At 47.1% G+C, this 25067-nt stretch overlaps 1 protein-coding gene across 7 annotated transcripts in view; it reads right to left on the reverse strand.

Moving 5' to 3' along the window:
* TLN1 (talin 1) overlaps positions 1–25067 on the reverse strand; it is an 880838-nt gene that overhangs the window by 496365 nt on the left and 359406 nt on the right. For all 7 annotated transcript variants that reach the window (XM_085627686.1, XM_085627681.1, XM_085627685.1 and 4 more), the window contains one exon: positions 429–596. In XM_085627686.1, coding sequence (XP_085483812.1) covers positions 429–596 — 168 coding nt within the window. The remainder of the gene's footprint in view (positions 1–428; positions 597–25067) is intronic.

A 25067-nucleotide genomic window follows, 5' to 3' on the forward strand; every position in this document is an offset into this window, starting at 1 on the left:
CAGTGACAAAGTCATTTAATTAGAGAGTCGTCACTCATAGACAGGGCTTGGAACATGTGTAGGGGCAGCGATACGCCTTCACTAGGATGATTGCAGTTGGAGTCCCTGAGATGGGAGTTACAATGCTTGCAAACACCGCCCTGGGAGACCCTCGGGGGGGGAGGGGGCTCTACTCTCTAAGGGAGACTATTCTCATTTGTTTGATACCTTCCATTATGGTAGGTACTGAATTCTGCAAAATAGCGGTGAAAGTTCATGTGTAAAGCCCAAGTCAACACTTACCATGTCTGGGTCCATACTCCCTGGCCTAGGGTAGAGGTTTGATGGCTCTCAACGAAGTGAAGAACAGCTAGAAAGGGATGCAGCCACTGAACCGGCTGCAGAGCACAATTAACGCAGTACAGGCCAGGATGGTGACAGGGTCTTACCTTGGTACAAGCAACAAGCTGTGAGGTGGACAACGCACACTGTGTTGCCGCAGCTATCACTTGAGATTGCAGACCTGGATCTTCAGTCTTTTGAGCGACATTCTTTGCCCTGAGGACAAGTGCGGCTGCAGCGCTGGCGACTGCCTTGGCGAGCTGCATGAGCATCTCCTGTATGAGCAGGAAAACATCAGCCAAAAGAGGCAAGGGTGCAAAGGAAGAGGTTAACATTGCACTGTGGAAAGGTGATCACCAACACCAACATGAAAAATTAATCAGACATATGATCCCAAGAAACAAGAGCTGCCAAACCCAGGCTGAGGTACAGCCGGTCTCAAAAACACTGACAGGGCTGGGCCTATGCACACACAAACACCCACACAAACCATCCACCCAACTCACTTACAGACAACGCCATACAATACAGCTACTGACAAGCAACAAGAACCTACAGACAGTGCCAAACACGCAAGCACACCCACACAAACCATCCACTCAACTCACTTACAGACAATGCCATACAATACAACTACTGACAAGCAACAAGAACCTACAGACAGTGCCAAACACGCAAGCACACCCACCCAAACCATCCACTCAACTCACTTACAGACAATGCCATACAATACAGCTACTGACAAGCAACAAGAACCTACAGACAGTGCCAAACACGCAAGCACACCCACCCAAACCATCCACTCAACTCACTTACAGACAATGCCATACAATACAACTACTGACAAGCAACAAGAACCTACAGACAGTGCCAAACACGCAAGCACACCCACCCAAACCATCCACTCAACTCACTTACAGACAATGCCATACAATACAACTACTGACAAGCAACAAGAACCTACAGACAGTGCCAAACACGCAAGCACACCCACCCAAACCATCCACTCAACTCACTTACAGACAATGCCATACAATACAACTACTGACAAGCAACAAGAACCTACAGACAGCGCCAAACACGCAAGCACACCCACCCAAACCATCCACTCAACTCACTTACAGACAATGCCATACAATACAACTACTGACAAGCAACAAGAACCTACAGACAGTGCCAAACACGCAAGCACACCCACCCAAACCATCCACTCAACTCACTTACAGACAATGCCATACAATACAACTACTGACGAGCAACAAGAACCTACAGACAGTGCCAAACACGCAAGCACACCCACCCAAACCATCCACTCAACTCACTTACAGACAACGCCATACAATACAGCTACTGACAAGCAACAAGAACCTACAGACAGTGCCAAACACGCAAGCACACCCACCCAAACCATCCACTCAACTCACTTACAGACAACGCCATACAATACAGCTACTGACAAGCAACAAGAAGATCCCACAGACCATGTCAGACACACAAACACACACACTTGCAGTACAATGTGTGTAGCAAAGAGAGGTATACAATTGTGAACCCGACAGCCAGTGATGAGACCACTATTGATGGACAGAAGTTACAGGGTGCCAAACAATTGCTGAACAAGCCAAAGTAGAAACCAGCAAAGGGCAATTGTTGTGTGACCCCTGTTTTGCTTTGCAGAGACCTGGAAGGAGCTAGGTCCTGCCCCCTGAACAGCAGCTCCCCATTACCTATTAAAACTCTAGGTTGCCTTCCAGCACCAGACCCCAGTCTAGGAAGTGGAAGGAGAGACTGCAGCAGCATGGAACCTGATGTATCATGGGAACAGCCTACAGAGCAAACCTCCCAGGCATGCCGACACCTCAAGACACGCGTTCTTCCCTTGCCCATATGCTATATCACTGACCAATACTCATCTTGGAAGAGTCTACTAGTGCCAAAAGATGTGAAGTAGGAACATGGCACCCGAAGCAAGGGCACAACTCAATCTGCCATGAAACAAAACACAGCTCTTATCAAACCATGCATTCACCACACACTAACAACACACAATACTCAATTTAACCAGAATCCACAACACAATAACAAAGCAAAGCAAACAATACAAGACGACCAAACACAACATTAAACCGGCCACCAAATATCAACAGACCTATACGCTTGACCACCACAAACCACCAACCCACATCGACACCCCACCATGCACACCACTCCAATAACACTACACTACATCAATGTAGACCACAACATAGACATTCACTTGACACCATCAAAAATCATCCCACAACAAAGCATACGTTCAGTTTGATAGCACTGAGCCTAGCCTGTACCCGTCAACACCACACCTCAAACTATCCTTGAAACTACCCACTAGTAAGACTACAAACACCACCCTTAAAACACCCAGACCACACCATACAGCCTCCACCAAATCAGTTCAATATGACACGTCATCAGTCACACCATAACACAACTCATCCTCTCTCAATATCTAACACCATACAACATGACTGTACCATTCTATTACCCCTCAAATACATCATAACACCACCAAACATAACACAGAAGACCACTTAACAGCGTACAACAGCACATCATGCTGCACCACACCATACACACTGCACTATACAACGAGGCATCACATAACACATCAAACTACACCAGAACATGTAACAAGACCATATAACCAAAACAACAACTCCTCTAAATATACAACAGCACATTGCTCGACCCATTTGACAAACCGCACACAACCACCCAATATATCCTCACATCAAACGCGTGATGTAAGAACTCGGCACCAGACCATAAAAATACCATTTCTGATCACCCCTTTGTCATTTCGCACTCCTCCTCTTTTTGCTTTCTAGGAACTGCTCTTAAATAATGCTTTCTCTTTTCTCCAGTGTCTCCATTCCCTTTGCTCCTCTCCAGTTGCTCCCACTCTTTGCCTACTCCGGACACTTTCCTGCTCTATTATCTCCTCCTTTTTGTCTTTCCCCCGTCTCTTTGCCTTTAGTCTCCGTTCCCCATCTGCCTTTTCCTATCTCACCTCTGCTTCCAACGTGCCCATCTCTCACTTCTAACCCCCTACCTTTCCAGCCTTACTACCCTCCCTCCAGTTCCTGAACCATTTCTTTGCATCTTTCTCCACTGGTCATTTTCTCCCTTTTCACCTCCTCCCCAAATCTCTGTATGCTTGATCTTCCATCCTTTCCGACTTCTCCTTTGACTCAGATTATCAAATTTTTTCCCTGCTCCTCACAACCAATTTCTATTCTCCTTCATCCTACCTCCTCTACTGCTTACTCTTCCTTTACCCCTTCAACTCTAGGCCGTTTCTCTCCTATTTGCCCCTTATTCAGTTTGTCATCTCCAATTTCTCTCTTTCCTCTGCTCCATTCTCCCTTCAATTTCATTCTTCCTTCTCATCTCCCTTAGGCTTTCCTTGTCCAGCGCAGCACCACATCTTGTCTGTATCGTCTCTCCTCTTCTCCCCCCCCCCCATTATCCCCTTTCCACCATCTTCTTTCTACACTTTTGTGTTGCTTAATCCTCTAATTTCCCTCTGACCCTCACCTACCTTCTCTCCTTTCCTTCATTCTGCTTCACTTCTGTCTTACAGCCCTCCCCGTCACTCTACCATATGACCTCACAATCCATTGCATACCACAACACAACTTGATACAACACAGCACAACAAGACAAGTCAGACTGCCAAGCATGCATTCGTTTCTAGTCAGACCAGCAGAGCTTGGCCTTGGACATGGCACTATGACAACTAACAGTCCCCGAATAACAGGTCACTCATCCATTCATTCAGAGGCTCTGCAGAGCCTGAGGCGGTGGCAGGTTACAATGCCATAGTTAACCTGAGAACCTCCCCTGCAGAGAACACAAACTACATGTACCACAGTCATACGAGTTTGTGCAGCTCACAGACTCTCTATGCAGGGCAGACCTACTGTGTGCGGTAAAACCCTCACCAGGATTCCTAGATAGCCCTAGCTGGAAAAAGTGGCTTTATAAAGTCCAAAGATTACTTGAAATCAAGCCATGAAATCAAGAACTCAAAGTTTACACTATACAACTTAACACCCACAATATACGCAATTGCGACTCCAACCCCATTTTCCCATCCCAACCTGACACACTGCAAGCTTCTCTGCCTTGCTACAGTCACACAGGTACATATGAAGAACACACTGCAAGCTTCTCAGCCTCGCTGTAGTCACACAGGTACATATGAAGAACACACTTCAAGCTTCTCTGCCTTGCTACAGTCACACAGGTACATATGAAGAACACACTGCAAGCTTCTCTGCCTTGCTACAGTCACACAGGTACATATGAAGAACACACTGCAAGCTTCTCTGCCTCGCTATAGTCATACAGGTACATATGAAGAATACACTGCAAGCTTCTCTGCCTCGCTATAGTCATACAGGTACTTATGAAGAACACACTGCAAGCTTCTCTGCCTCGCTGCAGTCACACAGGTACATATGAAGAACACACTGCAAGCTGCTCTGCCTCGCTATAGTCATACAGGTACATATGAAGAACACACTGCAAGCTTCTCTGCCTTGCTACAGTCACACAGGTACATATGAAGACAAAGCTTGTAAAACTCTTCCGCAAGAGCATAAAATATGGAACACCCAACACTCGTCGTATGGGCCAGCATTACAACCTTCTTTGTGAGCAACGAAAACACCTTCCAAGGTATGATGGAATAATCACAAATAAAGAAATATACTGTTCACCTAAAAATGCTTCCAAACTGTGCTCTTCATATTCTAGTTCGCACCTGAAAGGCAGGTTGGGATGCGTATTTTTACTGATTCTGCGGATACTGGGGGGTCTTCCATCGTTGTTGTGGCCAGAAACCGCTTTGCTCCAAGCTCCATGCTCTGCTGCTGAAGGGCATGTTCCGACTATGTCCAGAACTGCCAACAGCTTTCATAAAGCTGTCCCTCCCCCTCAGGGTCACCACGCCGAGTGCTTTTCACCATCCCCTCAAGGACCTCTTGGTCTACACACTATGGTTTCTCAAGCACACAGCGTGGAGTGACACCAGCTCACAGCAACTCACATAGAAGCCTCCAGAGACCTACATATATGCAGCATGACAAAGGCAGTATTTATAGAATCATACTGGACTCAAGACATACTCCTGAGCTTTCCGTGTGGCCACACACGGGCACAGTCGCCTCTCTCACACACCACTATCCAAACACCTAGGCAAGCATATACCACACACTGGTAGACTCGCTGCACACCAAGCAAACTGCTGAGTTTGGCAGCTCTTCGGAGAAAAGGAAATACTAAAAATCAGGACCCTGCATGCAACAAGTTAATTAGTTCTCCAAATCACAATGAATTCCAGACACAAAGGGAAGCAAAACCAGAGAAAAGGTCTGCACACACAAAACAGGATGATGATTACTGAATGTATGTATTTAAGACTTTCTGCAATTAAAATCGTGAAGGAACAGAAGTTTGTGTTTGAAATATACTACGATAAATGTGTGTGCCTGCGACAATATTATTACAGCATGTAACCTGAAGGTGTGTGAGCCCAAGTCCTAAACTGCTACATCAGGAGGTGAGTGCTTCTAAGGGTAAATTTAACATTTAAACTGTCAGATGAAGTAGGCAAATGGACTCAAGGCCAAATGAGTCACAGTATCAGGAGAACAGGAGAGAAGGTGTCACTGAGGATCATAAATCAATCTCCATCCCCTTACAGAGGCCCGGTCAGTACCCTGACACAGTCTGCCAGACACGGATCAGCGCCTGCAGCCTTGGGGAGCCTGCATCCAACAGCTAAAGTAGATCTCCCAGGATCCTCTGTTACTAACTCCGGTGCCATCAGGTACGAAGATGCAACCTGAATGCACAGGAACTCCTGCAACAAAGCCCTGTTCAGAGGTCTGCTCTGATCCGCCAGTGCGTCAGGCTGGTGCGCTCATGCGGAGAATGCAACCAGAACCAAGTTCCAGACTGTTCTACAAGTGTGCAAGTCAGCCCCAAACCATGCAACACTGAGCCAGAGGCTCCTGGCATCCTTTCGACCCTGGCTGGAAGGAGGCTTCTTGCTGGCATTCCTCTTTTTTATGGGAGGGTCCAGCCAGCACAGGTGTGACAGCGCCCTCGATTAGGGAAAGCTCAGAGAAAGCCTACGTTGGCTGCATGATGTTTAATGAAACTATGTTAAGGAGAAAGCTTTTATTTATTCTCTATTGTTTAAGTCATCGCTGGAGCGCCAGCTCCTTTTTATGCAAAATACTAAGCAGCACTGGTTAAAATGTTCTTTTTCCTTGACGAGGACGCCCGCTCAACCCCCAGCTGGATCTCACTACTGTCTCTTAACAATAGTAAGGTTCCACCTTGTCTTGTGGCAGATGGTCCCTGCGTTCTATCAGGTGTCATAGTCTTCATCATATATATGTGAAGTAGTATTTTCAACTGACGCTTGCGGATTACGTACCCTCTATCTGAACATTTAGGAGTTTGTTTTCGCGGTTTTGTGTGTCTACATCTTCTCTAGGTCTCTTTTGGTGAATTTTATAAGACATCTTGTTTGAAAATAATGCTTCAAAGCCTTCGCGCCTATGCATTAACAGAACACAATATACAGTATATTTGCAAGCAACAAATGCACCCCAAAGAGGTTTATTGATGCCATCGACAAATGAGATGTCAATTGTTTATCAAACTCAATGGTGCAAACTCATCGTCCTGAAACGTATAAAAGGCTGAATGGACCAGCCAGGAATGGGACCTGTGTAAATGGGCTCAAACAGACTCCACAAAGGGATACTTTAGTGTACTAAGCCACCAGACCAAAGATTGGTGTGGAATGCTTGTTAGTGTTTTTCAACATCCAGACACTGTTTCTTTTTCTTTATCAACATTCTCCAAAAGCCTTTGCTTTTAATTTCAGAGTCTGCTTTTGAAGTCCTCTTTCAAACTCAATTCTACATCGAAGTTGAGTTACGTGATTTCTTAGTCAGGCTCACAAGAGTAGAAGTGTTCCAGTCTCGGACCGTGAAAGGGAACTTTCAAGGTGGGTAGTTGTACTTTCAGCTTGGACGCTTCCATCGTCTATCGCCATGAAGTATTATTTGCTTAGAGTTTTTCCATTTCTTTTTTCAAGAAAATGTTTTGCTAGTGAATTCCTTCAGAAATTGCAAGGCTATTTCTATGAAGATAACTTTAACGTGTTCTTCTCCTCTGAGAATCCTAAGTCGCCTCCAAATTTTTCATGCATTCATCATCCTAAATATTGACAACGACGGGTCCCGCATTGACCGTGCCATCCAAGAAGTAGATTTTTCCAATGTTTTTGAATTGGCTCCGCATGTCTATCTTTGTTTACAAAGGCAACTTCTGGTCTTTTGTCAGGTAAATAATACATATCAGACACTTATCATTCAATACATATACGTTCTGTGGTAGTTAGTGCAAAATTTAAGAAGAGTATTCGCCATAATCCGTAATGACAAAACAGCCAAGCACAAAATGGCTTTCGACAAAACCGGCTTTCTTAAAGTGATGTCTCATCACTTCTTTATAGAAGTTTGTTTTCTATATTTAACCTGTGTTTTCTTCTCAGTTCTGAAAAAGACTCCTTTCAGAAAAATGTCCAACCTGCTTCCAAACCCACCAGTAATAAAAAGATTATGAACATGGTGATGACGTACTCGGGCACTGTAGTATTACAGTCAACATCAGATCACCTCTTACCACTTCACCCAGAGCGGATTGTTTAGCTTGAAGAACTGGGTCGAACGTCTATGGATGCGACTACATGTTTTGCCTTCAGATTTTGTGAATGATTGCTCTTCTGCTGAAACATTGCAGTAAATTCTGGATTTCTTCCTAGAGGGACTGCCTCATGCCCTTCGCCGGGGTTTTCTAGTCCATCTGCTTCAGCTGCTTCCAAATGCCCACCAAGAGGCAGCAGTGATGATTCTCATTCTGCCCCCGATAGGCTGTCCCTGGGCTCCCAAGAGCAGAATGTGGCATCTTGAAAAGTTTTTGCCTTTACAAGGGCCCTCTTTATTCTCAAAAGCTTCTGCAGAAACAGGCCCCACATAGAAAATAATGTTCTGCTTGCTCCAATCTTTTTTTATTTCCAGATTCAATAGATTTAGCCTGGTTGGCTCTTCATTTGTCTTTCTGGGAGGTAAACAGTGCAATTCTCTTCCTCGTGAGCGGCACAAGTTTTCATACTATCTGCAAGTAAAACAATCTTGAGAGCTGGCTCTTCCTTTCTTTCTTTCTCGGGCACTCCAGGTCCTGCCTCGAAGCACTGCAATGCAACACTCTTTTCCGAGGGCAGTAGTGTGCTCAACACAGTAGTTTCACTAATTCATTTAGGAAAATTCCAGACCCACTAGATAAGGAACAATGCACTTCAGGTGACACTGGACAAGTTACTGATCTTTGCTAATGCCTTATCTGGTAGATACATGATCTAGCCGCATATTTTTTACCATTGAACTTCCAGGCGTCAGGCTGGATCCGAAAGATTTTTCTTAGCAGTACCCCTGCGCGCCAGTAGATGGCGTCGGTCGACTCCGCGTGGTGCCGTGCTCGTCATGACATCCACGTTGTCACTATAACTGATGCGCTCACGTCAGTACTTTTCACGACTTTCCACGCCAGAAGCACAAAGCCAAGAAGTGACTGACCTTGGTGTGTTAAAAAGACAGCTACGGCCCTGAAGGGGAACAGCCCTGAAACTAACAATTCTGCAGTGCGGGGATGATGTGGGGGGAGGCGGCCAGGTCATGTCTCTACCAGATAAGGCTTTACTGAAGGTAAGTAACTTGTCAATCTGATAGAGACATCTAGCCGCAGATTCCTTACCTTTGAACAGATAACCAAGCAATATCTTCCCCGGAGGAGGGACTGCAGAAAAGGTTTAAACCAAGAAATCCTGTAAGACAGAGCGGCCAAACAGGCCCACCCTGCGAACCTGGGTATCCAGGCAATACTGTCTGGCAAATGTGTGCAGAGATGCCCATGTGGCCACTTGGCTGATGCCAGAAATAGGAACAGCACGCTCGAGGGCTGTAGTGGCTGCCTTCGCCCTGGTGGAATGGGACCGAAGGCCTTCAGGAGGCTGCTTCTGTGCCAAGGCATAACATACTTTGATGCAGAGGATAACCCAGCGTGATGTGGTCCTCTTTTGGACAGCACACCGCTTCTTTGCTCCATGTATCTCATAAAGGGCTGGTCATCCACCGGAACACTTTAATGCGATCAAGGTCGAACGACAATGCTCTTTTTGGGTTCAGATGGAGGAGACGCTCCTCTTCCTTGGAAGGATGCGGAGGTGCATAGAGAGTGGGCAGGGTAACTGACTGTCCCAGATGAAAAGGGAGTTACAACCTTGGGCAAAGAGGATGCCCTAGTTCTCAGCACCACTTTGTCCAGGAAAACTGTCAGGTAAGGAAGCTGTGATGAAAGTGCCTGCAGTTCGCTCACTCTCCTGTCAGAGGCAATTGACACCAAAAAAGCTGTTTTGATAGTGAGCAACTGTAAAGGCCAGTTGAGCATCCACTCAAACGGGGCGCACATCAAGAAAGTAAGGACCAAATTAAGCTTGCATTGTGGCATAAGAAAAGGAGAATGGGGAAACAAGTGAGTTAACCCCTTCAAAAATCTCAGCACCAGAGAGGACTTCAAAAGTGAAGGCTGATCTGGCAGCCGAAGAAAAGAGAAGAGGGCCAAAAGGTTGCCCTTCAAAGTGCCCAAAGCAGAGCCCTGCTGGGCCAGGGAAAGGATAAACAGGAGAATATCTGACAGAGGCAGACAAGGGGTCAATAGACCGTTCTGTAACATATTTACAAAATTGATTCCATCGGCAGGCGTATGCCGATTTCGTGGAGGGACTTCTGGCTGCCAGAATAACCACACGGACTTCGGGAGGATGGTCAAAAGCTGTCACCTGGCGCTGCTCAATCTCCACACAAGGAGGCGGAGAGTAAACAGGTTCGAGTGAAGGACCCTCCCCTGTTGCTGCGACAGAAGATCCTCCCGAAGAGGCAGCCTGATCGGGGGACTAATGCTCATATCCAGAAGTTCGGGATACCAAACTCTCCTTGCCCAATCCAGAGCCACAAGAATAACTTGTGCCCGGTCCCTCCTAATCTTCTTGAGCACTGTGGGCAAGAGTGGTATGGGTGGAAAGGCGTACAGGAAGCCTGAGCTCCATTTACGACGAAAAGCGTCGCCGAGCAAGAGCCGCCTTAGAAACTCCAACACATAAAACTGCTGACATTGTGCGTTCCCTTCGTAGGAGAACAGATCTAACCAAGGCTCTCCCCACCGCTGAAAGACACCATGCGCCACCTCCTAGTGACGCCACTCGTGATCCGCAAGGCACCTTCAGCTGAGTTAATCTGCTCTGGCCTTCAGAGAACCAGCTCGATGTTGAACCGCCAGGGATATGTCCTGATGTTCCAGCCATGTCCAGAGGCGCAGAGCCTCTGGACAAAGAGCCCACGACCCCAACTCTGCCTTGTTTGTTGCTGTACCACATGGCAGTGGTGTTGTCTGTGAACATCGGAACTAGCCTTCCCTTGATGGATGGTAAAAAGGCTTTCAGTGCCAATCGGATCACCCAAAGCTCCAACAGATGGATATGGAGCCTGGCTTCCGCCAGCGTCCCTTGATCTCCATCTCCCTCAGATGGCCGCCCCACCCCAGAAGAGACGCATCAGTCACTACTGCGAGATCTGGGTGGAAAGGGAGAGAGATCGGCCTCTGACCCAATTGCGGTTGGTTAGCCACCACTGCAGGTCTCTCGCAGTGCCGTCTGAAATTTGAACCAGGTCGGTGAGATTTGCTCGATACTGAGCCCACTGGAACTTCTTGTCTCACTGCAGAGACCGCATGCGCCACTGTACATGGTCCACCAGCAGGATGCCCGAGGCCATGAGGCCCAACAGCTTCAGAGTCATCCTCACCGAAATCCAGGCTAGACGCTGAACCATCGGTATCATAGCCAGAATATCCTGGACTGGCTTTTCAGGGGGATAGGCCCGAAACGACACCAAGTCCAGAATGGCCCCTATCAAAGGGAGCATCTTAGAGGGAGTCAGGTGTGACTTCGGCACGTTGATAGTGAACCCCAGCGACTGCAGGAGGCTCGTCATAGTCTGGAGGTGGAAGACGGCTGCTTGGGACAAGCCCACCTTCAACAACCAGTCGTCGAGATATGGGAAGACTGGACCCCTGATCTCCGCAGATAGGCTGCAACCACCGACATCACATTTGTGAACACCAGAGGGGCACTGGTGAGGCCGAACTGAAAGTGCTCATGGCCCACTGTAAACCGCAGGTAGCTACTATGGGCGGGCTGGTAGGACAGGGTTATGAAAATAGGCATCCTGCAAATCCAGCGCTACCACCCACTCTCCAGGGTCGAGGGCAGATAGGACCTAAGCTACAGTGAGCATCTTGAGCTTCTCCTTTTTGAGGAAGTAGTTGAGGGCTCTGAGGTCAAGGATAGGTTGAAGGCCATTGGGACGAGAAAAATAGCGGGAACAACCACACTATGCAAGCCCGGGAACCCTCTCTTTAGCTCCCTTGGCCGAGAGAGTTTTGACTTCCTCACGGAGTAGAGCAAGGTGATCCTCCGTTAGCCGATCGTACACTGGAGGCATAGATGAAGAGGTAGTGTCGAAGGGGAGGGAGTAGCCCCTTTGGACTATTTGCAACACCCACCTGTCCGAGGCGATTTTTCGCCATTGGTGGAGATGATGGCATATTCTGCCAGCGACTGGCCGTGAACGATGCTGAGGGAATCGAACTAGGAAGGTTTTGCAATGGAGGAAGGGATCATGGCTTCTGACCTCCCGAACAACGGGGTCTGGGTGAACCATGTGCAGAGTCCCGCAGAGGCTGTTAGACTTGAAGGCCATCTGGGTGAAATAGGGTTGACGAGGTTGGTAGTCCCTTCGGTAGCCACGAAAGAAGCGAAAAGCAGATGCAGGCCGGGACATTGTGGTGTGGCCCAAGGACTGGTCGTAGCCCACGAATCCTTGAAACGCTCAAGGGAGGCACATGCTTTGTCTCCAAAGCGACAGGAGCCACCAAAAGGAATTCCATAAGGTTAGTTTGGACATCCCCTGAAAAACCAGATGTTCTCCGCCAGGCGTTACGACCTACGGCCACCGTTGTGGAAATCACTCTGACCAGCGAGTATGTTGTGTCCAAGCCACTTCAGATGACGAACTTCGCTGCATCTCTCCCGTCTGAAATGGCTTTGGAGATTAGGATTCGGTCCTCCTCTGAGACACTGTGCAGCATCTGCGCAAAAGTGTCCCATATCGAATGTGAATAAAGTCCCAAAAGGCATGCGGTGTTCACCGACCGCAATGCCAGACTGGTGGAAGAAAAACATTTCTTTCCAAAACTTTCCAGTCTCTTGGATTCCCTGTCCGGAGGTGCGGAAGGGAACCCGCCACGGGAAGTGGAAGCTTGAAACACCAAGCTTTGTGGGGTGGGATGGGCGGTGAGGAAAACTGGATCTCCCAGTGCAGGCCGATGGCGGTGGGCAATCGTCCTATTCACAGGAGCCCCTGTGCTGGGCTTGGATCAGGTGCCCAGAAGGACCTCCGTTCAAGTCTCATTAAAAGGCAGCAAGGGTTCCGAGCTGGAGACACTAGGCTGCAGGACCTCAGTCAAGACGTTAGTCTTTACTGCCACCGTAGGGAGCTGCAGGTCCAAGAACTTTGCAGCCCTACGCACCACCATAGTAAATGATGCCCCCTCCTCCGTAGCCAGGTTAGGTGGAGACAGCATACCAGAATCTGGGGAGGTGTCCACACCATTGACATCACCCAGTTCCTCATATCAGTCCAGGTCTTGGGGTTGCAGGATTTCTAAGGGATCTTGCTCCCCATACCAATCATCCTCATCCATTCCTTATCCTTCAGAATAGGGCATGTTGAACAGCATGGACCCGTACGGCTCCAGTCTCGGAGGTCAACCGGCCGGCTCCGTGTAGTCGGGATTGGGGTGGCGCCTCGGGCCGGTGCAGGCGACGCAGAGTACCTGGTGGTGGAAGCGGCACCTGGGAAGGTCACTGAGGAGGTGCAACCGGCACCAGTCAATCCGGGAACGCGTCCAGTTGGAGGCTGTGGCCAGATCCGAAGGCGCGGAACCCACGGGTACTCCTCCATCATCTGAGCCTGCGGGGCCTAAAGGAGCGCTGGCAGTGTCAGGCCGCCCAAATATGGCGCACAAGGCATCATACAACACCTTAAGCTGGGCGGGGGTCGCTCCCGTACCCGGGAAGGCAGGGAAACGCTGAGCTGATCCAGGCATCGGCTCCGCAGAGAGGGTCCTCGTCGCGAGATGGGCAGGGTGAATTCGAAGCACGCTTGTCTTCTTTTGCTTTTTGGGGTGCCTTTTACCGGACTTGACGACTTTGACGAAGAGGACTTTGATTCACCGGAGCGGTGTTCGGACCTTCCTCTCGACTGAGAACTGGACCGAGATCGACTAAGTGGGGGTCCGTGACCGACATGGCGCGGTGACAGGAGCTGCGCGGTTTGAACCCAGAGGTCTTCTTATTAGACATCCTACACACCAAAAGGACTCAACAAAAAATGAAAGGGTGTAGCTCTCTTTGATGGATCTGTGCTGGCTGGCGCTGAAAGAAACAAACTGACGTGAGCGCGCCGGAATGGAGTCATACTGACTATGCGGACGTCACCGTGACTATGAACACGACACAGACAAGGTCATGCTGAGTCGACCAATGCCACCAACCGGCGAGCAGGGTGCTGCTAAAAAAAATCCTTTGGTTCCAGCCTAAAGCCTGGAAGTTCAAAGGTAAGGGGTCTGCGGGTAGATTTCTCTATCAGATGGATAATGTTACTCACCCAATAAGCATCTGTTCTTGGCATGTAGAGCTGTAGATTCATATACTTTGCATACTCCTGCCATCTAGTGTTGGATCCGGATGTTTGCAAGTTGGTTTTCTTCGAAGAGGTCTTTCCGGCCTCAAGGTAGGCGACTCCTCCTTGCGGTGATAGTGCGCAGGGGCATCAGCTCCATTGTCAGATTGATTTCCCTCAGAGGGTGAGGATGCAGTTAGTAAAGGTAGCTAGAGATGTCCATGTTCATGTATCTAAAGTAAGAAAACTGCAACAAGTATAGGTACCCGGTGAGGCAGGTGGGCGCATGTAAATCTACAGCTCTACATGCCGAGAACAAATGCTTACTGTTTCAGTAAGATTATGTGCTCGAGCCATGTGAGCTGTAGATCACATGCTTTGCATAGACTATACAGCAGTAAACTCCTAAAGCGGTGGTAACCTGTAGCTGTTGCTTGAAAAAGTGTTCTAAGTACTGCCTGTCCTACATTAGCTTGTTGCCTCGCTAACACATTTACACAATAGTGTTTGTGGATTTTTGTGCGCGGTATAGATCATGTTGCTGCCTTACATGTGTCAGCTATGGGAATATTCCCCAAGAAGGCCATAGTAGCCCTTATTTTGCAGGTGGAATGCGCTCTAGGGGGTATTGTCAAAGTTCTTTTTCGCTTTCAAATAACATATTTGGTTAAATTTCACGATTCATCTTGCAATGCCCGATTTAGATATAGGATTGCCTTTGTGTGGAGGCGAAAAAGCAACAAAGAGCGGTGTTGTCTTACGAAAATATTTTGTTCTTTCTACATAATATAGTAGAGCTCTTCCAACATCTAGTGTGTGAAGAGGCTGTTCTGATACAGAATCAGGTTGATGAAAGAATACGGGTAACTCAACTGATTGATTGATGTGAAAAGCAGAAACCACTCTAGGAAGAAATTTGGGATTGGTTTGAAGAACAACTTTGTCTTTGTGAAGTTGAAAGATAGGCACTTGTATAGTTAGTGCCTGGAGTTCAGCAACTCTTGTTAAGGAAGTGATTGCAATAAGAAAAGCAATCTTCCATGAAAGAAATTGTAGTAGACACCTGTGCATTGCTTCAAAAGGTGGACCCATTAGCCTTATAAGGACTGTGTTCAAGTTCCACACTGGTGCAGGTGGAGCTCTTGGTGGTATTACTCTTTTTAGTCCTTCCATAAAGGCCTTTATCACTGGTACTCTGAATACAGACACGTGTTGTCTGTTTTGTACGTATGAAGCTACTGCTGCTAAATGCAATGGAATGGATGTTGAGGCTGAGCCAGGCTGTTGTAAATGTACAGATGACAGATCATGTTCGTCACTGAAGCATCAAGGCGACTGATATCGTTACAGTTACAGAATATAACAAATCGTTCTACTTCGCTGCATAACACGCCATTGTAGTAGATTTCCTAGCCTCTTTTAGGATACTCATACAGTCTGGTGGTAATTGTAAATAAACAAACTGACTTCAGGAGCCAAATCTCTAGGTTGAGTTCCTTGGGATTTGGGTGCCTGATTTCTCCATGGCTCTGAGTGAGGAGACTGCTGCATGAAGACTCTTGCTGGCAATGATTGGTTGGGATGAGATTGAGTGAGAAGGGACTGAATACTGTGAATCCTGGCTGCATTGGGGGAGGCTAGAGCTTCTATCGTGGCTCCCAGATAAGCTTGTGTGTTGGAAGGCTGCAGGTGAGACTAAACGCATTTACTGTAATCCACGTTGGTGAAGTAAGTGAATAGTGGTTTGAGTGTGTTGGAGACGCATTTGGTAAGTGCTGGCTTCGATGAGCCAATCGTCCAGGTATGGGAAGACATGGATGGGCTGTCTTCTCAGATGGGCTGCGACTACTGCAAGGCATTTGGTAAATACCCTGGGAGCAGCGGTGACCCCAAATGGTAGTACCTTGAATTGGTAATGTTGACCCTCTATCATGAATCTGAGGTATTTGCGATGAGCCGGGTGAATTGTAATGTGGAAATATGGGTCTTTTAGGTCTAGAGTAGACATAAAATCGCCCTGCTAAAGAAGTGGGTGCACTTGTTGAAGTGTCACCCTGTGGAAATGCTCTGAGTATGTAGAGGAATAGTTCTGAGGTCTAGAATAGGTCTCTAGGAGCCGTTCTTTTTGGGGATGAGAAAGTACAGGGAGTACACGCCTGTCCTTGGTGTTGTAACAGCACAGATTCAAAGGCTCCTTTGGACAGGAGCGATTGGACCTCTTACTGAAGTAGATGTAAATGTTCTGGTGACATTTTATGAGAACGTGGTGGAATGTTTGGAGGATTGTTGGTAAGCTCCAGGCAACAACCATGTTGGATAATTCCTAACACCCATGTGTCTGTGGTGCCAAACAGGGAGCAATTGCAGAAGACGTTCCCTGACAGGTGTTAAATGATCAGGAGGAAGAGCAGGCATGTCACTGTCTGCGTGGTGTGGACCCGCTGCGTCGACCTTTGCTGTTGTTGCCTCTGTATCCTCCTCTAGAAGAGGATTGATTGTTACCTTTGTAGGAGGGGGCAGTATTGTCCGAGGACATGGTTTTCAACCCTCCACGGTAGAAGCAGAGACGAAAGGACCCCCGATTAGAGGGAGACTGCAGAACTCCCATAGACCTGGCACCTTCTGTGTCTTTTTCCTTTTTTTAATGATTTATCTACTTCGGGCCCGATGAGATGTTCCTTGTCAAAGAAAGTATTTAAAATAGACTGTTGGACTTTGGATTTGAAACCTGAAATCCTCAACCATACAGGTCTCCTTAATAACACGCTAGTGTTGATCTCTCTAGCTGTGGTGTCTGCAGCATCTAAAGCGCATCGAATTGAGGAATTGGATACAAGCTTCCCTTCTTGGACTAAATCCTGGGCTTTTGATTTGTGTTCATCTGGGAGGTGTTGTAGCAGTTGCTCCATTTCGTCCCTGTGTGCCCTGTCATATCTGGCTAGCAGGGCCTGGGTGTTGGCAATGCAACAATGATTTGCTGCTTGGGCGGCTTCTCTTTTACTGGCGGCGTCTAATAGTTTTTCCTCTTTATCTGGAGGGGGGAGCATCCCCTGTAGTCTGTGAATTGGCCCATTTACGGACATTAGAGACCACCAAAGAGTCTTGTGGCAACTACTCTTTAACAGAGACTGGATCTGAGGGACCAGGTTTATTTTTTTTTTAATCAATCCTGGGGGTGAGAATGCGAGCATGTACTGGATTTTTAAAGATATCATCAGCATGTCTCATCATACCTTTAAGCGTAGGTAGAGTGGCTAGCCCTTTGTGTGCTACTGAGCGCTTCAAATAGGAAATCTTCCTCTAGAGATTCCTTGTGTAACTGCACCCCATGATATTTTGCAGCTCTAGCAAGTAATTCTAAATATCCTACATTGTCATCAGGAGGGTAAAGCTTTGCAGGGTAAAGATCTGGGTTATCAGTCGGTGAATCCGTGTTGTAATCTCTCCACAGGTCTATTGGCAAAATATTGTCCCCCCCCCCCCCCCCCCCCCCATCATCATCATCTGGTGGTGGTGGAGTTAGTTGATGTAGTCAGCAAAGGCTGCAAGAGTGGAGAAGTTGGTGTAGGGGAAGGTGGTGGAGGAAGAGGAGGGGAGGGGTTAGTACCGACATTCTTCCTCTTCAAAGGAATATGGTAAAGAGTATCATTTTACTCAGGTCTGCGTTTTGGAGGTGGTTTAGTAAGAACACGTCCTGTATCGGAGTTTATATAAAGTTCCTTCTTCTGTTTTAGGTGTGATTTGGGTGTTGTGGCATCGAAAATCAGGTCCTGCAGCTTCGGAGGACCAGTTTTAGATTTCGGCACCGAGGACTTCGGTCCCAAAGTGGAATATGTTTTCGGCGCGGAAGGTTTCTGTGCCGAAGGAGGTTTGAATTTTGGTATCAATGATTTCGGCTCCGAAGCAGTCTTCGGCTTTGAGCCAGAAGCTTTAGGCTCGGGGCCAGACTTTGGCCGACTCGATCCCAAGCCGGAAGACTTAGTGCCGTGTTTCGTGCCGAGCTGGAGGGTGGGGCATCTGAAAAGTCTTTCCGGTGTCGACCGTGGCCCGAAGGCGGGGGTGGGACCGGAGCTTTTGGTTTCCACTAAATAGGAGTTTGGGTCAAGGGACGTTCGGTATTCACAGGACGTTGAACTTGTGGCAACTCTTCTTCCATCTCGGAGTCCAATTCCAGAATGGAGACATGTTCCTCTTGTTCTTCCTCGGCCCCCTGAACGTCGAATTTGTGCTCAGATCCTTCGCCGAAGATGTCAGGCGTGTAATCAACATTTTGATTCTGCATCTCGCGACGTCGAGCCCAACGATCACTTAGCGTTTTCTTCAATCGGAACTATCTGCACGCGCCACAGTCCTGTTCATTGTGCTCCAAAGACAAGCACAAGTTGCACACTTCGTGGGAGTCAGTGCGCGGAAACTTGGCGTGGCACTGAGGGCAGAATTTGAATAGAGTCAGTTCCATTGACTGCAGAGTGGACCGACACGGTTAGGCCAGACGGCCCTCCTGAAGATCTTTGATCGAAATAGAGGTTTTCATCGACGGATACGATACGCGGAGAAGTGGGATACGTGTTCGAAACTGTACCGACACAGGTAGAGAGGATTGCGCACCGAGGAGAACCCTAAGAAATGGTTTCGACCGGAGAGCAGCAATACACGTCCGAACCCGATGGCAGATAAAACAACTATCTAACAATGGAGTCGATGCCCATGAGCACTATCACCGAAAGGAGGAGTCACCTTACCTCATGACTGGAAAGACTTCTTCGAAGAAAAGCAACTTGCAAACATCCGGACCAAACACTAGATGGCAGTATGCAAAGCATGTGATCTACAGGTCACATGCCTCGAACAGTAAGGTTTCACACGACAAATACTTTATGCGTTACAAGCAGGTCCAATTTGTATTCCTATTTGAAGATGTAGAGGTGGGCTGCAGACAGAACACAAACCTCTGAACCGGTGATACCACAGAGAAACAGTAATATGAGGTGTTTCCTTTGTTTATAGCAATGGCCACAAGTTGTTTGCCCATAATGTAGGAAAGCAGCTGTGGTAGATGGGAGAGAAAATCCATCAAGGGAGGAAAAGGGACTGAAAGAAGCCTTTTGAAAGTTAGGAGAGTAATAAGCAACCTGCTAGACTTCTAGTCAGCATGGTCTGTAGGTCACTCACCATTCACAGAGCCTGGTCAAAGTTAATTTGCTAGGCTTCTGAAGCAAGACTAGCAAGATATCCATGAGAAAATCCATGAATAGGCAATAGACAATCATTTGACCTCTGGGGTGCACTACAGGCAGTCGCAGGGAGCCACAATTCCAGAAACATCCTAAACTGAATGCTACGCTCAAGTGCCTTCAGTGACAAATGAGTTGTAAAGTCATTTCTTAGAGCTTACATGTACTTCAGCAACTTTGATTCTAAGCTTTATTACAGTGTAACATGTTTGTAAGCATCTGATAAAAACATACTAGTCTTATCTTAAGTTATGATTTCACCCTAAAGAAGGAAATCAGAAATGCAGTCAGTATGTGTAGCTGTATTTAAGACACTCTAAGCTTTCCGTCTTTATAGAACCTTGCACAGCACTCCAAGGGGCATGGATTAGAGGCTACTTGTGTATAAAATATTTGCGTTACATTGGGTAGTTATGCAGATGTGGGAAATTAGTGGGGTCAGCCAGCTGGGAGGCTGAGGTATATTTTCTGTTACAGACAACAGGTCTCGGATCTCCTACACAGATGACATTTTCCTATTAAGTAATCAAGATTGGATTCTAACTCCTTACCAGAGGGTGTGTGCAGAACGAGTTTGGAAACAGCTTGCAAACAACGGAAAGACTACAAAGGCTTTGTTTGCCAGTTGGTGCAGTGACCTTTTGAAATATATTTTGTTCAGAGAGCAGAACAATAGAGATGCAATTTTTAGTCATAAATGTGAAAATTCAATTTGAGATTATTTACATTTATATAATAATAAAATAGTTGGTGTTCAAGAGTTGGAACAATTACATTACACAATTGTGGGTTTAAGACGTTTGTGCTGTACACTTCGGGTGATTTTTCACCCACACTCAAAGTTTGTGTAGCATCTAAATTCAAAGAACTGGTTTTATCTGCCAATGAGTCTGCGTGCATTTTTACAGCAGTCATTTTGGCACTAAGCCACCTAGCAGCTGCGCGAGTGAGTAACGCGTCACTGTAAGCAGTGTGTTACATGTGTAACACATCCATGATCTCAAGTGTTCTTCTTCCGATAGGGCTCTGTTAATTTACTCCAGTTTCATAAAATACACAGCCTTAGTGCAGCAATGCTACCAGTCGGTACAAATACAGATCGAGAATTAGGAGTCATTAACAGGCCTCTGTCCTCCATGTGGACCGCTGCTGACAGTCACAGTCTTCTAGATTACCGACAAAGGCTCCAGCCTCCTAATAGATTAAAATCTGGTCCAAGTCATCGAATAAACCTTCGGACTGCAGATCACAACCAATGAGCACAGATTACAGTTCACAAAGAACAAGATCCTAGCTGAGCTGGGCGTGCATTGCGTTCCTGTGCACTCAGGACAGCCTGTGTCAGTCATTCGAGGGCCCAATCTAAAAGTGTGTGCAGAGCTCAGATCTATAGAAAGAAAGGCAACCATATACCCCAAACCCTGATTGAATCACCACAGGGACAGATGAAAACCCAATGCCAGAGACCTAGAAACCGAAGAGATAAGCAGAGTTAAGATGAAAGGTAAAGGAAGAAGCCAAAGGACACACAAAGGATTTGAGAACTACAACAAGAATTAGCACTAGAGAGAGGGATCCGAGATGGAGCGATGACAGTGGAGAAGAACTGATTGAAAACTGAGAAGCCTAGGAAAGAGAGTGCTCAAAAAGAGTGAAGAAGAGTTTTATTGAAGGTGAGGTAGACAGGAATAGCCTCAGAAGTAAATGGATCAAACAAACATAAGAAAAGTAAAAAGGGGATTGATACAGGAACAAAGTGATGGAGCACACTCGTCTGAATATTAGAGTAGGATTAGAAGGAACAACTTGAGGATTAACCAAGGTAGAAGAAGAGCGGTCTAATGATCGTATATGAGAATATAAGGAAATCCTCTCAACATTAGGTAAAAAAAACAAAAAAAAAGTTGCTTACCTGTAATTATAATCCTCCAGTGTTGCTATCTTTCATAAATCACATGTTTAAATAGTCCTTCCAAGGCTGGGAATACTCAGCACATAAGTATCTAGCAGTTTTAGAAACACAACATCTATTAAAAATGCTGTCCATTCAAAACAATTCCTAAATCAATCAATCAACTGTGTGAACCTGAAGCCCAAGCCAGGTAGCCTCAAATGCTAACAGCACACGGAGTAGAACAGTCATTCAACCAGCATCAGCTTTACGAAGGAAGATGGGGGTGACACATATGAAACTAATTATGAACAAAGCCAGGGTTGGAGAGGAGCGGCTCTTTCTCTTTCATACGTTCACATGCATTGGACAGAATACGCAGGAAGGCGAGGCGAGAATCACAAAAGAGTCTTCTGATGATCCACCGGTAGAGTCCATGAGGGGGACAACTTCCCGTCTCCTTCTGTAACCAGGGTCTTGGAGAACCTCCTGGCCTTGAACAGCAACCTGTTGTGTCTTATTCAACTGCTCGCATGGAGCCATGAGGGGGCTGGCCCGAAGACTCTCATCTCGTGTCCAGTATTGGTCCACTGCAGTTTCTGCTCGTGACCGACGGCCACTCACTGTGAGGCTCACCAAAGCGTTTGTGATCTTTGGTGGAAAGTTGTAGAAAAAAAAAGCTGGCGGAGTTGATTTTATAGAAAAAGGTGGAGACGGTTTGCTAAATAAAAAAAACTGTGCTCCCAATATCCTCGTACCTAAACTCATCATTTGCCAAGTCTTTCCATTTTCAGGCAGTAGAATGGTACGGCCGAAGGCACACCAAAGGCAAACCCGTCTGCGCCTGGACAGCACCCAGCGTCACAAACCCTGGTCCATAGATGCACTCCACTCTTCGCTCAACCGGGGACGTCTCTACCCCCACTGCTACTGCACCACACCACAGACAACAGTGGGAGCGTTTACCTGCACCCACTGCATTTCACCATAAGCAGCTTCCCAGCACCCCCACACAAACACCAGCTACGACAACTCGCCAACCCAACACCTCATGCAACAGTAAACCAGCACCTCAAAACTCACCCACATGCATGCTACTCAACACCCACTTGATCAAACTACAGAAATCTGGAACCTGCTGAGCAGCATGCTGCTCCGGACTTCCCCTTCCTCGCGGAAACCTTGCTCAACCCAACATCGGCACTTGACATCGCCACAGCAATCCCAGCTGGCTTGAAGATTGTACGACAGGCCCGCCATCAGAAACCAGGAGGGGGACTTGCGATCTTCTACAAAGATGCCATTACCTGCTCAATGACAACAGAAAAATTGCACTCTGTTCATGGAACAGCCGGATTTTTAAGCTTCAGATCGCCAAAACGTCACCCTAAATAGAACCATGATCTAGCGACTGACGGGATCCCGAGCTACCTACACCAAACTCATCACAGAGTTCATCCCCCCTCTCACCGTCAACTCCAAAGAGTTTGTACTCCTCTGAGACCTCAAGTTCCATCTGGAAGATGCAACAAACCCCTGCTCCACAGGACTCCTTGAAAGCCCGAACAACATCGGACTAACCCAGCTTGTCACAGAACCCACTAGACCCCATTTTCACTACTTTCAATGACATCAAGTTCAACTCAACCTCACCCCTTACATGGACTGACCACACCTAATCTGCTTCCAGATCAACACACCGCAGGCCGACTCATCCACCGATGTCAGCCTACCCAGACACAGCCGGAGCACAATCTGAGAAACAGAAGGGTTCAACACACTCCACATGGACCTACCCAATCCTAAAGAAAAAAGACAGGTGGATGTCGAGAACTTTAACAACTGGATCAAAAACTACGCAGACGCACTCGTTGTAGGAAGCTGGCTCTTCATATAGTAAATACAAATGAGGTACACTATGTAAAGAGTCAAGGTTTTCTGAGTGGACATAACCGGGGCCATTTTTCCAATACCAGAGCTTATAAAAACATCTTTTATAAGGGCCCTGCCTATATCTATAGGACCCCCACCCATGGAACACTTAGGGGTTCTGAAAATGTAAAAAATATTGCAGATCCTCCTTCCACAGTGCTCCTAGCACAAAAGTCAATTTTGTGAAGCACTTTATCACAATGTGGGAAGTGTAATGTGCAATTTCACTTAATCCAGGGCATATAAAACAAATTTTATATGGGTCCGCCTTATAAATACCTAACCCCCACCCCTGGGACACCGAGGTCTCCACGGCATAAGGAGAGATGCATTGCTGGTGGCATGCTCACCTTGACAAATGTGTGACTACAGTGGGCCGCCCTCACTCCAACGCCCTTTCGAGCACATACTGCGGTGAAACTCAATAATAATCCAGAGTGTGGATACGAAACCCACACGTAAGTACGGGCTCAGTCTTAGACCCTCAAAAACAGAATAGAGGTCAGGACAGTAGGGATCTTTCTCAGTCCTGAAGAATGCCGGGGAAGAAACACATAGCCGGCTGAAACATGTTGACCATTCTGCAGTGAGGAGGAGTGAACGGTGCATAATAAACCGTGCTCACCACCATCCTCTAGGTCGTTGGACCTTCTCAACCCTAGCCGGGGAGTCCAGGAATAAAATAGGCTTTGGGACATCCCCGATATAGTTTTACCATATATTTCTGCACTTATCATACCCTTGATCACTATTCTTCTTTATGTTTGTTTTGTCTCCCCCATCCTATTGCTCCACCCCAGGCGTTGGTCTGCGCAGGGGTGTGTTAGCAGCCCTATGATGAAGCATGCCACATTTGTGTGGGTAAGGGCAGTTTTTCCAGCATGTTGACTTTGTCTACTATAACTCTCCAAGTGTCCATTATTTTCTCACTCCTTTTTATGTGCTAAGATTATTGTTGAGGAGGTCGAAGTTGGAGTAGTCCCTCCTGCCCCTCCTTAGTGTATGTAACACCTAGGGGAGGCCCTAGGGGTATCGAATATGCCTACATATTGTAGTTTGTCAATTTGTAAGTGCCTCAAACAGCAAAGTCGAGTTTGGGCACAATTTGCATTTTAAAAGCAGTCCTGCAACACAGTGCTGGCTGCTTTTAAACTGACTTCAGGCACAGCAGTGCACACATGCAAGTGCAGAAAGAGCCGCTGGCCTCTAGACTGCCATGCCCCATTATATACTAGGGACTTTAAGGTAGTTGTAATCCCCCTGTCCTATTATGTACTAGGACTTACAGGGTAGGTCATGCCAATCATAGGGGTACCCTAACCCATAGTGTGTGTAGGTGTTTTTACTGTATTCTAAGTGTGTTTTCAGCATTGCACTGATCCTGGGCCTGGTTAGGCAGAGCCCGGGGTCAGTAAGAGTCAGTTACCAACCATACCAGTCAGCAAAAAGTTGGGGGTGCCCAGGCACAGGATGACTTTGCAACAGTCAGACTATCCCCCTTTGCATCTGAGGTCAAGAAACTGGTATGCAGAGTCCCCCAGGGTTCTTTCCTCAACTCAACCCAACCCTGTTCAACGTCTACTTGACTCCACTTGACAACTTCATCATACCCCAAGGCAACACCATCATCTCCTAAGCAGCGCCACCCAACTCATCCTCTCCCCGACGTAAAAGACACCCATCATCGTAACCAAAATCACCAACTGCACGATTCTGGTGGCGGAATGGATGAGAACAAACTGCCTGAAACTTAACTACGACAGACTG

This window comes from Triturus cristatus, chromosome 2_1 (assembly GCF_964204655.1).
Source record: "Triturus cristatus chromosome 2_1, aTriCri1.1, whole genome shotgun sequence".
In the NCBI taxonomy this organism is placed as follows: Eukaryota; Metazoa; Chordata; class Amphibia; order Caudata; family Salamandridae; genus Triturus; species Triturus cristatus.